Raw genomic sequence first — 16,891 nt, forward strand, 5'->3', positions numbered from 1 at the left:
TGCCTTCCTGCTTTTTAAGGCTGAAGGACTTACTGAGTCAAAGGTGCTGTCTTTGTCTTTTATAACCTTTGATAGATCCTTTTTTCCCATGGATTTACCTGGTCATCTTTGAACCTATGGAAGCCTTTCGCATCCATGACATTTGCAGCAAGGAGTTTCACAGCTTAGCTATACATCTCTCAGTGTGTTTTGAGGTGGCCTCCTGGTACTTTTAGTTTGAGAGTGGAGAGTTTCTCACCAATTTCTTTTCCTTGCCACCCTTGATTCATAGATCTCTAGTGTCCTCAATGAGTTGTATTTTTTTCCAGTCTATTTAGTCATTCATTGTATGAAAGCTGCTTCAGTCCTTTGATCATCCCTGTCCTGAACGTTCTCTAGTTTTACTACACCCTTTTTGAGATTGAGAGACCAGAACAGTGCAGTACATAGCAAATGTTGAACTATGATGGTTTCATACAATGCCTTAATGATGACTACTTTTTTTTTTTAAATTGCAGAACTGATATTTGCGTAGATCTGTCTACTATAACTCCAAGATCTCATCCCAGAATGACAAAACTTGGCTCAGAGCCCATCTCTGGATGTGTAAAACTAGGGTTGTTTCATGAGGACTTTGAAAAGTAGGATCTCACCCATATATATCACTTCATGTCTGCATCTCTTGAATACTATCTGCCCTTATCTCTTAGTCACAGAGTGACAAGTGCTAATAACAAAATTTATGCAAATGAGCAACTGCTGCCTGTTTCTCAAACGTCAGTATTTGAATTCTCAGATCTTGTGTTAAATAATAGAGAACTGATTACTACCTGCACCGTGCCAGCATTCGTAGTTTCCTTGCCAGCTGCCCCCATCCAACAAGATACCCTCCATGTGTAACCACACTCCACCATCTTCTTTAGCACCCTCCTTACAGCTTTGGTGTTTCCATGGATATCTGTCTTCTCTTCATGTCACCTTTGGCTGTTATGCAAAATGTGCACATTACATTTGCCACCTCATTCTCCACTTCTCTCCCAGACCCTTTGCCTGTTTATCCACCTCTTTTTTTGTATTGAGTTTAAACCAGTGAGTAAGAGGAAAGTGGAGTCTTATCTTTCCATAGCTGTACAACCTCTGATGTCGATTATCCTACCATAATGAAAGTATGATAGAAATGAGCTTGGGAGAGATCTCAAGAAGTCTTCTAGTTTACAGCCTCGTCTTGGAACACGATTGATTGTATCTAAACCATTCCTATCACTTGCTTAGCATTTCTTCACAAAATAAAAACAGAATGCAGCAAATTTAACTCTCCTCCTGTCCCATAATCCAGAATAATTCCTACAGCATGTAGGAAGTTATTTGATACATTGTAATTGGGACAGGACTTTTGGTAGTGTTTCTGTATTCTCTTTAGGTACCAAAATCCATCTCAACCACAGTCACTGTGTGTGTGTCACAGACCAATCTGAGATGCATAGTTCTCTCTTTCTGGGGAATCATAAATAAATCAACCAGAAATAATTGACGGTGGCTGTCCATTCAAAACCCAATCAATGCGAGCCTGAAAGTCTTTGTGACACTTTCTAAAAATGTCAGCTCCATTGCAGCCACAGAATCAATATGTGTATTTAAAGAGACTTTAAGAATAAAAAAGGACTTTGGTTTAAAGCAAAACTGAATGGAGTGGTAGGGCAAATCAGCACATTTAAACTCAATATAAAGGTGATTAGTTTATCCTCATAGGAAGAAAATAAAATTAGTATGGTTTTGACTTATGAAGATAATTGTTTTTCCAGTCTGTTTCTGTTATTGTGTCCTAAATATAAAAAAACCCAGCCTTTAAAAGGTTTACGGTCAATTCTTGTTTTTTGCCAGGGGACAGACTGAACAGCAAATTCCCCTCTGTACGGCTTTTGAAGTGTAGCCTAAAACAGTGTTTTGATAATTACATATGTCCTTATTACATTACAAATGCAAAATCATTCATTGTACTTTGCTTGTCAGCCATTAGTATACTCTCTGTGGTCAGTCAAGTAGTCTGATCACTTGTTCTTATATCAAAAATACAGTTTTCATTTGAAATTGTCCTCTACAAAAAACTGTCATCTGCAGTATGCATATTGCAAGGTTGCCCCTAATGTCCATAAATGACTTGATAAAACTTAGGGCTCCCTGAGCTTTCTCTTTTTTAAAATATTAGTAAAAAATGTGGCCAGAAGGAAACATTCTTGAGTCAGGCAGGAGGGAAAAAGAACCCAACTAAAATTGTTTTTCTCTCTCTTGCAAAATAAGATAAATATTTAATTCTCTGACAAATGAGAATGTTGAATGGCTTTGAATAATTGGTGCCCTTCCAAAATGTGCATTCAGAGTGACAGCATGCCTAGGTACCAGCTTCTGCACATCCTAATCACGTTATGTTCTATTCTGCTGGTTTAGGCATAGCTGGAAAAGTGTCTCGGGTGTTGATAGAGGCGTATTAACTATGCATTTCCTTCACATCCTGAATAGTAGGAAGATAATTCTGTTTACTGGGGAAAAACATTCTTACAATAGCAGTGAATTTTGGCCTGCAGTTTCAAGAAGAGAACATTCTTGCTTAAGCTCATGTTCCAGGACAAAGGCTCATCTTTTCTCTTGTCCTGGGAGCAATTTCTGAAGGTCACAAGTCAGGGTGTAAAACCACTGATTCTCTGGTCCCGGTAACCAATGCTATCCTAGCTGAGGTGAATCAGCAGATTCACATACTGGCCTTTACGTTAATAGGCCCTGGATGTAATTCCATTTGAGAGAAATCTCCAACCTATGGGAAAATTGAAGATTTATGTGTTACAGTTCGCCTCATAAAATGAACATGGTTCAGAGTAAAAGTGAAACTGTGACCAGACTCGGCTGGGAGAGCAGAAACAATCTACCACAAGGAAGAATGCTCTTTAATTTTCCTACCTGTTTAAGTTTGCTATATACACATTGATCTTTATGTGATAAATATGTGGAAGACATCTTTCAGGCCATGCGAGCAGACTCCCAGGTAGTGTAAATCAGTGCAGGGCCCAGAGCAGAGTTGGCCCTCCTGGTGCTATTAGCACTGGTTAAGATTAACATGCATAAAACCTTGTGTTCTGAGTTTGCATGTTGTATCAGCAGAGATGCTGCTACATTTTTCTAAGCTCACTGATGGCTGTTAACAAAGCAACATGTGCTGTCCATTGACCTGAGGTACCATATTTATTGACAGTTTGTCATTTACAACAGTTGCAATGTTTTATGCTTTCCATCTCCTCTTTTGGGCTTCTGCAATAGGAAGTAAAGCTCTCGCTGTCCTTCCTCCAGAACTTCAGACTGTCCAAAATGGGGATCGAGCAATTTAATCCTTCCTCTGAAACTAAATGAAAAGAAAAATTGTTGGTGTTGGATGTTACTATTAACCCATATGCATGTAACACACTTTGAAAGTTAGCTCTCACCTGTAATTCAGGTGTCAGTCATGACTGTAGACTTATTTCAACTGATGTTTTCTTCCTGCCAATATATGTGATAGGTTCATTGTCCACTTGTCACTGAAAAAGCCATTCTAATAAGCATGAGGACTAGTTGGTATTTTTGTTTGAAGTCTTAGCAAGAGGCAAAGAAATAAGCAAGGATTGGTTTCAGGTGCTCCTTCCCTGCTCCACAAGGAAACTCTTGGTCAGAATACAAGCATAGTGTCAGGATGCTGTGGGGGAGCTAGTGGTGGCATGGGCCATACTGTGACTTGTCAAGCTGCTGTCTGTTCCTCCCCACAGTACGACTTTGTGGAGCTCCTGGATGGCAGTCGGCTGATTGCAAGGGAGCAACGCAACCTGCTGGAGTCAGAGCGAGCGGGGCGGCAGGCAAGGTCTGTCAGCCTCCACGAGGCAGGTTTTATCCAGTATTTGGATTCTGGCATCTGGCACCTGGCCTTTTATAATGATGGGAAAAATGCGGAGCAGGTGTCTTTTAATACCATAATTATAGGTAAGCATAATCTTCAAAGCTCTTACCAAATGCTAAGCTCTGGTCAGGTTTTTTAGAAATACAGAGATATGTTTCTGTAGTTAAACGGTCTGACCTTCTCTCACAGGTTTTCCATTCATAGTGTTTCTTTTGCTGCTCAGAATAAAGTGCAGAATGCATATTTTAATTACTTGGTCTAAGTCATAAGGAGCGTACCTTCTGGTAAAACAGTGCTTGAAAGGAGGACGCTGTTTTGAAGTACTTGTTAAATGGCACAGGGCTGGATCTTAAGTATGGAGCTCATATGGTTTTACCATTATAATTTAAGCCTTTTTGTTGGAATGCAATGTCCTAAGATACTAGAGGCATCAACAATAGAAATTCACAGCTATTCATGCTCTTCAAAGAAACCAAATGTAAACACTTCTCTCTGAGCAAGAGCGTGCTGTCAGTTAGTAGTGGTTCAAATGACAGGTACTTCACGTGGTGGGCGTCTGTGAATTATTCTCCTTTTTTTCCCTCTAGAGTCTGTGGTCGAATGCCCCCGAAATTGCCATGGTAACGGTGAATGTGTTTCTGGATCCTGCCATTGTTTTGCTGGGTTTCTGGGCCCCGATTGTTCAAGAGGTAAATCAACCCAATGTTTTTCTTGAGTCAGTTTAAGCGAGCACAAAGACAAATACATCAGGATAGCAACTGGCATGGGACTTGCTTCTTAGATCTTCCTCTTTATAAAGCTTTGGTGAAGAACTCGGTTTTAATTTTCCTGCCATGTCTTATTTCACAGCAGCCTGCCCGGTGCTGTGTAGTGGTAATGGGCAATACTCCAAGGGACGCTGCCTGTGCTACAGCGGCTGGAAGGGCACTGAGTGTGATGTGCCCTCAACTCAGTGCATTGATCCCCAGTGTGGGGGCCGGGGCATCTGCATCATGGGCTCTTGTGCCTGCAACTCCGGATACAAAGGAGAAAACTGTGAAGAAGGTAAATTAGTACATCTTTACCCCAGCTGCCTGCTGTTGTTGGTCATGTTTCCAGCTGGGCCATCCAGCTCTATCAATTTCGGTAGATCAAGATCATACACACTAACAGTATTTCTTAAAAAAATCATTTTAAAGTACTGAATATCAAGCATGGAAATCACTGGTATCACTGAGTTCCACAGAATTATTATACTTTATTTATTCTCAAGTAATCAGTGCGAAAATTCTTAATAATGTCTGATATCTTTTTGCTTGCCATTATTTATTTTTTTTCTGGCTGAGGTCAGCTAAGAAGAAAGCACACAAAAAGTAAGTGTTGAAATGCAGGAAGACTTACTGAATTTTCGCAGTACAGAATAAATCATTGATGTATTGCATTTGTCAGTGATCTTTTTCACCAACCACATTGTGGAAGGTACTGATTCAAATGTATCAGAGTGAAAACTGATGCATCATTTTTGTATTCCAGAGATTGGCATAATAATATTTGTTCTGGTGTACTGCAAGATGCAGTTAATTTTCTATTCTATTTTTTTAGGGAGTAAAAAGCGCCATTTTCTTCGTCAATCAAATTGATTTTATTGATCTCCACGTACAAAGTAATGCAATTAAGTCTCTGGAATTAAATTTTCAGACCATTGACCCTACAAGTTTAACATTTTATTGAGTCAAATTGCTAAATTAAATCTCGTCATCTAAAGCACATTAAAGTGAATTGAGACAAATAGACAGTATGCAACTCATTTATTTCTGAAACAAGTTGAGGGTCCTATACAGCTGTCAAAACTCCATAGTGGTGGATCGGGTCAGTTGATACCAAGTGCTGCAGAGAACCCGACAATTGTTGCAATAGAACCCGACAATTGTTGCAGTTAGGCAGAACAGAGATCAATTGCACAACACCTGAAGCCAATCTTTTTGTATTTCAGAAAAATTAGCAAACCTTGAAAGGTTCTCCATTAATTTAGTGGTAGCCTGTAAGTATCTTGATGTCAGTTATAGGCACACACAGATTTCACAGTACCAGAAAGTGATGTGGAAGCTAGGCGTTTTTACAAAGAAAATTGCATCTAGGAGTTAGTTACTGCTGTTTGGAAGCTTACAGTGATCTTTCTCATCTCCCCGCAGCGGATTGCTTGGACCCAGCCTGCTCCAGCCATGGCTTGTGCATCCATGGTGAGTGCCACTGCAACCCGGGCTGGGGAGGCAGCAACTGTGAAATCCTGAAGACGATGTGCCCTGACCAGTGCTCTGGCCATGGCACCTACCTTCAAGAGAGTGGTACCTGCACCTGCGACCCCAACTGGACGGGTCCAGATTGCTCCAATGGTAAGGGCTAAAAACACTTGTATTTTGGAAATGACGTCTTGAATAGCCGCATTCTAATGACATTATTGTGTTAGGACCTGACCTGCTGAGCTGATGGGAGTCTTTGAGTTGGCCTCATCATGAACTGTAAATGGATTCAAAGGTTCAAAATAACTGATGAATTTGAAGTATTTGAAAATCAATTTATTTGGTTTTTGGTGTCTTTTCGCTGCCTTCACCTGATAACTTCAGGTACTTCACATAGAATTAGAGTGTTCTTTGTACAGTGTATGGATCTAAGTATCATCTTATGTAGAAACTTAAAACTACACTAGTGAAACTAGGGATGGTCCCATTTAAAAAATCTCTCCAGCTAAGTGGAGGTACTTTTCTTGAAAAACGGACAGCAATCCAGTTTGAAGGTAAAGGGAATGCAAGAATGAATCCTGGACAGCTTTTGAGGAAGGGCACAGACTGCCAGGGTGGAAGGAGTTGGTAGGAGTGAAGAAGCAGAGGGATTTCTTGAAGTCTGAAACCGGGCTTATTAAAATCATAGTCTGATCTTAGAAACCATAGGAAAAAATTACTGGAAGTACTGTCACAGAGAGCAGAATCTAAATATTTATAAAGTATGACAGTAGCCTTTTGAAAAATATGAGTTTTTAGAATATTGTTTGGTAGCCACATATCAAAAGAGAAATCATGTCTAACTGTGAGACATATATTTGTCTAAAACAGTTCATCCAACAACTCAGATGATTTTGTTAATGAAAACTGAACACATGGGCTAGCTGGTTTTATGCCAGCTTATGAATAAATATAACTTTTTCATGAGGAACCATCTTTTTAAAATAAATATACTTCCTGACCGGGATCTGTTATACGCCGTAATGGTTTATGCATACAATAGTGATAGGACAGAGTTCCAAACATTCAAGAAAAAGTGACGGAGAGAATAAAATGTTGTCTTCTGTTAAATTTGTTTAGAAGAAAAAATTCTTCCCTGAACGTTTCTAGCACTAAAAATGGCTATTTGTGGGAGACCCCTTCTAATTCTTAGGCAAAACATGGATCTTTGACATAGTGTCCTCTGTGCTATTTTTAATGATCCAGTTAATGCTCCATCTTTTCCTTATGTTTCAAAGAATGATTGGTCATTAAAATAACATAAAATATTTCTGATCTTCTCAAATATTTCAGAAGTGTCAAATTCACAAAAGAACTTTGTGAAAACATGCACAGATTATTTTCTGAAGTCGTGCAAAATGACCTTCAGACTGGTACACCTAAAAAAGTAAATCTTACCATAAACATTTTGTTAAGCTACTAGAAGAAAAAAAAGAATGAGTTATTTCTGTCAGAGGGGTTTATAGGTTTGAAATCAGCAGAGCTTTCCTCTATCTTCATCAGCAGTTTGTCCGTTAATTAGCCCTTCAATTCCACTTCAATTAAATTAACTGTAATTAATAAGTTCATTACAAAGATTGACGCACCTTGCTCAAAGCTAGTGTGCTAAAAGCTGATAAACACCTTCACCCTAATGAAAAATTGATTAGATTGAAGAGAAATAAACCTTTCTTTCTTGGAGCTGTGTTGATGTTTTGTGACTCTATAGTTAATCAAACCATCTTGCGTCTCTTAATCAAAAATTTAATTCAAAGTAGATATAAAATGCTGTATAGGAAGAAAACATAGGAGGGGAAAATTACAGCTGTCTTTCTCCGTAAAGGTTTTGGGATGTCTCTTATGGGAAATGTCACAGCTCCTTGATGCCGTGTTTAATGTTCCACAGCACTATGAGACACAGAGATATACTCTGTGGAGGAAGAAAAACACTGCTGACTGGGAGGCTGGAAACCTTTCTTGCACTGAATGCTTCTTTCTTTTGCTGTTAAAAATAATTTCAGTCTTTTATTACTAAACTGTTTGTTGTCTTTCACAAGAAAACAAAACCTAAATACAGTACTTCTATGAACCAGTATGTGATTACAGCCAGCTGTATGCCAAAAAACTAAAGAAGTCCCTCAGGCTGTATTGTATCTCCTCTTGTTTTTCTGTTGTCTGCTTAGCAGAAGTAAAGTTTGCTGGAGTCTGACTAAATGAACCCAAACTGTAAATGTAGAATCTGACAGTTCAAATTATTGTCTTGTATTAGCTGAGACATAACATGCGTTGTTTGGCCTCTGACTACCTTTGGCTGTTAACATATTTTTCAATTATTCTATCAGTTACAAGATCCTGTTACTTTATGTAAATGACAAGTTAAATTGCTGTATGTTGATTTATTTTTTTTAACAATCTATTATTTAAACCAGACTGTTCATAGCTGTCACTGATACAAATTTACTGAAAGTAAAAGAGAATCATCTTTTATATTTAACAGATGTGTCAGTATGTCAGCATAGTACTAATTTATTCTTACTAAGGCTGATTCTTTATAATGAAAAAAATGTGTCAGAAATGGCACATTTTTACTTTGAAAGAAAACAGGGAGCAGGGTGGGGCGGGGAAATCTTGTTTAAATGAACTTTGATTAATACTAGATTTTTACTCACAACACACAATGGCCTACGTATATATAGTACATTTAGTCACTAGGAGTACACTGTAAGTTCTAGTAGGTCTTAAGTGCCGTTTATGTTATCTCTTAAGACATGTGATCACAAAAATTATGACTGAAAATTACTCAGAGCTAAGAGAAGAGCTGTGGACACTTAAGCATCACTAAATTAGCTGGATAACTCAGTGAGCATCAGCATAGGGATGAAACTCTCTACTCCCTATTCTGTTAGGTCCTACCTGAAAATGCCTTTCACAGTAAACTCCTTTGATTTAATTTGCAAATATTTTGCCTTTCTTATTCTTCACAAGATGAATTAAACTAATTTATGTTAATTAACACCTACCCTCTTTCTCCCATGTGCACTCTCCTCCTCCTTTTCTTCCCTTTCTCAACTCCAGAGATCTGTTCAGTGGACTGCGGCACGCACGGGGTGTGCATGGGGGGCACATGTCGCTGCGAGGAAGGCTGGACGGGTGCAGCCTGCAACCAGAGAGCCTGCCATCCCCGCTGCACAGAGCATGGCACATGCAAAGACGGGAAGTGCGAATGTAGCCAGGGATGGAACGGAGAGCACTGTACCATTGGTAGGCTGGCTATGCTTTACCCTGTCTTTGCTGCAAAATTCAAACAGCTGACACCACTGGCCACGGCTGAATAAGAAGCGTGTTACTTTGAAGCTTGTCTCTTCAAACAGAATGTTTGCACCTGTCAGTCTGTGTAAAGGAGTTGATATTTTAAGAAAGGAAATGGTTATAAAATGGCTCATGAGTTTTTCCTACTTAGTTTGTCATGAAAAGGAGGTGGAAGAATTTCCTTTTCAGTCTTTTCCTTTTAACAGTCTTTTGCTGAGGGGGAGGGTACTTTTATTTTAAACTGGAAATATATTATTTGATTTGTGCTTTTCTATTTTTATGTGATAGTTTTATGTCTTTTGGAAATGAAACTTCCTATTGTTTTCCTTTTTTTTTCTTTTATGGAGAAGAAACTCTAAAAAGTGACTTTCCTACACAAAAATGTCACTTCCACCTTGTAATAAGTGTGATCTCGCTGCCCAAAATTATCTTCTTGTCAATGTAATGCTCTATTTTTGAATTATATTAAATTTCTTACATGTAAATAATGTAGTGGCAGTTTAATACAGCTGATTGAGAAGAAGCCGTCCTTATTACAGCTTCTATGTTTCTGTAATCAAGTTAGTTCTAGCACCTGGAAACCTTTGGAAATTACTGTGCCTTTATCAGTGGAGCTTTTTTTACTCAGTTATTTACAGTCCATATATCACATGTACAGCAGGACATCCCTCTCCACTGCACAGGGCTTGACGGTGAGCTAGCGTGTGGAGTTACACATGTAAACAAGGGGACTAAGAAAAAGTGGAGGAGAAGCTGCCAAAAGGTTTATTGTTTTTATACTGATTTTATATAGTTGTAGTGCTGAGAAATTCCCTTCCCTTTGTGCAAGATGCAGGTCTGTAACAGAGGAGGAGGGTCCTATCCAAACAAGTTTTGTCTCGGCATAACTGTTCAGAGAAACTATTGTGTGACAACAGGTAGGAAGCACAGACAAAGGAACTGTCAGAGATGACTGCTTTGCACTTAGGTGTGTGGGGAGTACTGCATGAAGCTTGCCAAAGGCTGCGACAGGAATGACAACGTGACTCTGCAGGTATTTATGGGACACATCTCTCAAGTGTGAGAAGCATCATGGCTAAGCACTTAGAGGTGGATTGAAAAGACAACGACAGAAAGAGCCACAGGTCAGACAAAGGCAAGAGTAACATTAAATAATGGGGAAATCACAGATAATCCAAACAGTAAAAAAAAAATTCCTATAAGTAAAAAAAACCCCATAGTTTTATATTTGGAGAGATGAAGGAGAGTCAGTTAAAAGAAGTGATGTAGTGAAAGCAACAAGATAAAATAGTAACTCTGATAGCTGTAGAGCTGTTGGATTGAATATAGCATGATTCGATTTTGCCACAAGCTAAAAAGAAGCTGGAGAATTGCACCTTTCATGGGTGTTTAGGAAGGGCTGTAACTTCAAATATCTTAGCACAACTAAGCCATCACTGGGGCATAAGTATCTAGAAAAGAGTAAAACCCAAGCTGTGTCCCCAGGAAGCTCACAGCCCTGACCGAGCGGTGGGGACCTGGTGCTCCGCTTGGTGGTCATGGGAGACAGTGGTGTGGGCTTTGAAGGAAGGAAAAATGAAGGCCTGTTTCAGCTGTATACCAACATCGTTGCACCGGGAAGATGAGGCAAGGTTTTATTTTTGTTGGAGGGAGGCAGGTGTGAAGTAGTAAAATTGATTTGTGAATTGTTTTTACAGAAACCACAATCGATTTTTTTTGTTGTTTACTAATGAGATTGCTAAGACATATGAGGGAGAGGGAACCAAGGTGCATCTGCCAAATCCCAGGGAGAATCAGTAGGGTTAACACTTTTGAGGAGCTTCCAGAAAACATGCTGACAAAGAGAATAGGGAAGTGGGGAGAGAACTGCTTTCTGAACAATAAAATAAAGTAAATCTTTAGAAGTAGGATAAAGCCTTTCCCTTGACCGCTTTAACTTGCGAACGAGCAATTACTCAGCAGATCGCTCTGCTGTTGGTCTGACTGACCTTGGCAGCATTTCAAGGGTTGTAGTTATACACAGATGAACTGCTCTTGAACAATTTTTCCAACATATTAAACACAAACAAGTTTTTCCTCAGCACTGGGCAAGCAGGTCTGTCTTCCCACCTGTTTATTCTTTAAATGGGTGTTTACTTTGTGGCTGCTGCTGTAAGGATAGTTTGATTTGTTTGTATTGCCCTTACATCTTCCAAGACAAGTAATGAGGTACGGGCTCTAGCCTGCTGTTATATTTATTTTTCTTAGGGCTGTTTTCTTTAGGAGCCCAGTGTTATAGAGAAACCAGGTCATTTTATTGCCCATTTCCATGAGTATTTCCACTTGGTGGAGTAAAAATTGCGGCCTCCTCAGCTTGGCAGATGAAGAGTCAAATTGCCTTTCTCTCACCTTCCCTAGAGTAGGTAGTAGCTCTTTCTGAGCAATAAATTTCTTAACACAAGAGACATCAGAATGTTGCTCCATGCAAACCAGTTTTTTATTGTGACCCTCAATTTGTAACCCAGGCATTTTATGCTACTTCCAACTCTCAACTTGGTAGCAGGATATTTACGTAATTTGTGTTGCGCATAGAGACTCCCGCTCTCCCTTTATATGTCTAAAAATAAATAATTGCATCCTTCTTATTTCTAAAAGTCATTAAGCATTTAGCTGCAGTACTATGAGGTGTTTTAGAAATGCAGATATATTTGTTTGTTGCAGCTATTAGCTGGAAGTCACATGAAGTACAACAGCCTAAATTTACAACATTTTGGGAAAGGAATATTCCAAAGAAGCTCTAAATGTTGTTCATTTCTGGGGAAAGGAGTAGCCCACCAGATGCACAAAATGGGTTAAATATGTATGCATTAATCACAGAGGCACTTGCTGGAATGTGTACTGAGTCATCTAAATCTATAACTTATTTGATCAAAGAGATTGTAGCATTTTTGTGAAGCATGAATGCTGTTTAAGATGGTAAAAATGTTTTGCACCTCAACTAATGATTTTTATGTGTTTCTAAATGCTGACTGTCTAGTCTCATTTTCAGTTAGCTCACTGTGTGTGGTGTTAGTTGATGTGTTAAAGGGAATAAAGAAGAAAAAAACAAACCTATTTACTTAATTAAAACCAGGTAGTTTTATTCTTCTCTAATATCCTTTAATATCCTAGATTGCTTCTTGAGTTCTGTTGTTTTTATATGTATTTCAAGATATTCAAATGGGAATTTGGCCAACAGAAATTCTAATTGCTCTAAACTTCTGGGGACCATTTTTTTTGTTTTATTTCGATACTTCTGGACACTGAGAAGCAAAATCATAGGTGATTGCAAAGGTTTGCCTTTTTTTGTTCAGAAAAGGTATCTGCTTACCTGGGTTGTAGCATTTGCATCAGCATTTCCCTAAAGCTGAAGATTGAAAGACTGGAATTGGAAAATAATATACATACATATTTTATATCCTTTTGATTTGTGAGAGAGAACAGAATAGACTAAATAAAGCAGTGGTTTTTACCTTTTTTTTAGCAATGTGTATAGTAAGATGGGTAAGATTGTTTTGACTAATGCCGTAAACCTGATGTGTATTGCTGATATCCACTGTTTCATTACGCATCTCTGCCACAGGGTAGCTCCAACTTCAGTAGCACATCTGATGTAGGCCACACTTGTGAGTCACTGCCATTGCTCTGAACACTTATTTCCAAAATTTATGTCAAAGATGTTTAGATAACTACATGCTCAGTGTTGTGACAAAATGAATCTAGTAAGAATTAACAAAACTCAAGACTTTCTGCTGTTGTTTAGCATCTTGCAGGTTTGAACTGAACACTGGCAATGTGTGTTTCAAATACTAACCAATTTAAGGCATCTAAATTGCTTACTGTCTTTTTCCTCCTGAGAATTGTAATGTTTTACCATTTCCTGTTTCCACATGAGAACACGTTAAATCAAGATTTCCATAGAAAAGCTATGGAAAATCACCTGTCAATTGTTTATTTGGTCTGGGAGTGACATTGGTGGGTCTGAGGTGCACATCTATGTATCATTTTGTGAAGCTCAACCTGCATCTCATTGTGATCTAAAACTGAACATGCACAGCTGGTGCCCAGGTGATAGCCTGGATGGAAGTTTGCTCTGTAATTAAGTTTTCATAACACAGTTGTGCTAAAATATGTTTTTGTTTCCTTTCTGTCCTGGGTTGCAATGAGTTCAGTGACCCTCTTCTGTCTGAGTAGTTGTTTTGTGAGATTGGAACAGATATTATTTCAGAAAGTCTATTATTTTTTGTGATATAACTGGCATGTACCATGAGTAAATTAAGCAACTGTCATAGGAAGCCCATAAATATGAATACTTTTCCAGCTGTTTTTCCATTAAACTCTGTTAGCTGAATGAAATTAGTAAATAATTATGTTGGTGGGGAATCTGCTATATCCATGTGCTGTGTAACATCTCAGTTTTACAATGCAGCTTAATTTTTTCTATAGACCAAATTAGTTTTAGAGTAATCTAAATTGCAAATTGTCCAATTTGCATTAAAACTATGCCTTCTTGTTCAGATTTGTCAACACCTCATTTTTAAAAAGTCTTTAACATTAAGCATGGGTGGGTAAGACCATCTGTTTATGAGGCTTGCCTGCAGCTCCATTACTTAACACAAGACAGGTTACAGCTGTTTAATTGTTATCATGTTGAACGATTATCTTCTAGTCCAAAATTAATATTTATATATGTTTGCATGGAAAGCATGTCGTTAAACATAAGTAATCTAAAAGTGGATTAACATCATTAAGCATTCATATATTAATCCCTCAGGAGGGCTGCAGTTAGCGTTGTGGTACTTTCGTGCAACCTGGTACACAGAACTGAAATTCAAATGCAATGGTGGTCCACTGCAGAAGTGTATAGCTTGCAACGTTTGTATACCAGTGACAATTGGGATTTAATTGGTTTATCCTCTAAGAATTTCCCCTAAAATTTAGTTGAGAAAAAAATAACAAGGGACAGCAAAGTATTTATTTTAACCTTTTTCTTTGCATGAAATAACATTAAAACAACATTAAAATGAATTTTAAAAATTCTTCAGAAGAGATTTCTAGTTTCAACTATTCTAGATAGAAAAACAGGAAAATCATCTGGCTTAGATATTCAGAATTACAAAAAAAAGTTATATCTAGATCGCACTCTCTTAGGTGTATTTCCATTAGTACCAACTCTGTCCTGGTTACTGAATAAAATGGTTTTCTGACTAGGGACAAGCATGAACGCATTTGGGTGCTGGTTTTCTAAGTGACCACGAGCAATGTAAGCTCAGAAGAACTGCTAATGTTGAGGAATGCTAAGAAGTCATCTCCTTCACAAACTAATACGGTCTGTACCTGCTCTCTTCAACAAGCTTAGGGCCCCTTATGTTAACCAGTTTCAACTATGACTACAGAGAAGTGTCACTTTATGTCTTCGTAGGATCAGACAGCAAGTCAAGACATATGTGTTCCTCCTGTTAATTAAAGGAAGTGCTTAGGGAAAACTTGGTGTGACTACACATCATTACACTATATGCTTTTGCAGTATAGATCTGACCAATTTGAAGGCTCAATTCATCGTCTCCACGTTTGTAGGTTTGGGACTGAGCAGTATGAATAACTGGTGCTATGATGACCACCTTCATTTTGATACTGATGCTAAGTTGCAAGCATGGTTTACTCTTCTCCAAAGTTTAAATTACTGAGAATATTCACGTTTCATAGTGTTCTAGTATGTCAGGTATTTAATGCACCTTAATGTATTCATGCCAAGAATTCTTTGTAAATTTTAAGATTCATCTCAGATTTTAGAATTTTGAGCAGAAGGACATTTTTGTCCCTGAAGTTAGAATACTTAATGTTGTATTAATATATTCTGTAATTATCAAAATTCCTAAATTTATGTTTTTCCTTGGTTTTGAGTTCATGGAATTACACCTCAGTACAAATTTCATCTTGAAAGTAGGATTGTATCTGAATGGAGGTATGTCCTTGGACATTCAGTTTATTCTGTGATAAAATTAACCGAAGATTCAAAACTAATTATATCAAATATCAATTAGTTCACCGTAACATTGTGAGTGAAATCCTACTTTCAAAACACCTGACTACACTGGAGTCAGGATTTCACCACAGTACCCTCAATGGTACTTGTACCCTCACAGTACTTGTACCCTCAATGCAAAAACTTCATGGAAGGAGAAGATTACTTTCTTGGCACCCAGAGGACAGGTATCTGCAGTTCAACAAGATTTCATGACATTTAGTACAAATGTGTTATTTAACTTCCCTGTGCCTGAAGAGCCTGTTATAATTTGCCAGGTCAGGCTTTGAATATGCGAAATATTTATACATTTTCTAACTATGAAAATATTCAATTATCAGGTAAATTTAAGATGATGCGTGCATATCTGAAGCTGTGAAAAAAAAATTGAATTCTTGCTCAAGCCTTAACACATTTCAGGACCAAGTATCTGAAATACAAATTATCTGTTAGTATACTTTAAATTGCTAATTGTTTGATTTGCATTTAAATGAGGACCACATGGGAAGTTCAAGTTAGGCACATTTTCAGAAAACAGCAGAATTCTCCAAGATGTGAAGAATTTCAAAACACATTGCAAAGCTTACTTGAGCTGAAGGGGCCAGAAAGTAAGTGCTTTTGTACATTGTTTAGTGGCATGCTGGTCAAACACATTATGGAACTACTTCTAGTCAGGAAGAAAGATGGAAACAATAATGCTTCCCCTCTCGTTATATTCCCTAATACATCTTCAAGCCAAATTTATCTTTTATGCAGTTCTTAAGGTGTCAGGTTTTACCTGCATCTGTCTGAGTCAGGTCTTTGCGAGTTTGTCAGAGGTCTCAAACAGGTATTTGAACTTTTTCAGCCTGTACATATGAGACAGTTTTAAATCCTTAATGGCATTACCCTCTCTTCTAAATCCTTTTCTAGCTAAATAGATGTTAAATAGGAAACAGCACTGTTCATTAATGTATCAGCAGTCCCAAACTTCCTATATCTATTATATCCTTAATTCTAAGATACATGTGGCTTTCCACTAATAATGCTGAGAAATCTTACTTTATAGTAAAATTGGGATGGACTTCAGAACAAAAATATCTACGGGGGCTTATGTGCCCCCCCGTACATAAAAAACCATGAATCCTTGCTGCAAAGTTGCAGTTCTGGCAAGGGATAAACTGCAGTTAATTCAGGTGTCTCTGCAGAAATATATGCAGCAGATACCTCTGCTGTAGGTCTACATAGACATTGAGAAAAGTGCAGAAATTATGTAGAAGGTATGAATTCAGGGTGAGAATTATGTTTTGGCCTATGCAGGGAGGAAAGCAAAGTGCCTGAAAGTATTATCCCATCCATGTGTTCTCCTTTGCAAAAAGTGCAAGATGGGAATTTATGAGTGAAAACGTATCAAAAGGAAAGAGT

General features: G+C 38.1%; 1 protein-coding gene across 2 annotated transcripts in view; it reads left to right on the plus strand.

The window, feature by feature from the left end:
* The window catches only part of TENM3 (teneurin transmembrane protein 3), a 116,621-nt gene that overhangs the window by 28,133 nt on the left and 71,597 nt on the right, over positions 1-16,891 (plus strand). For both annotated transcript variants that reach the window (XM_010193031.1, XM_010193039.1), the window contains exons 4-8: positions 3,771-3,981; positions 4,486-4,587; positions 4,748-4,942; positions 6,070-6,270; positions 9,211-9,396. In XM_010193031.1, coding sequence (XP_010191333.1) covers positions 3,771-3,981; positions 4,486-4,587; positions 4,748-4,942; positions 6,070-6,270; positions 9,211-9,396 — 895 coding nt within the window. The remainder of the gene's footprint in view (positions 1-3,770; positions 3,982-4,485; positions 4,588-4,747; positions 4,943-6,069; positions 6,271-9,210; positions 9,397-16,891) is intronic.

This window comes from Mesitornis unicolor, unplaced genomic scaffold, assembly GCF_000695765.1.
Source record: "Mesitornis unicolor isolate BGI_N332 unplaced genomic scaffold, ASM69576v1 scaffold2051, whole genome shotgun sequence".
Classification (NCBI taxonomy): Eukaryota; Metazoa; Chordata; class Aves; order Mesitornithiformes; family Mesitornithidae; genus Mesitornis; species Mesitornis unicolor.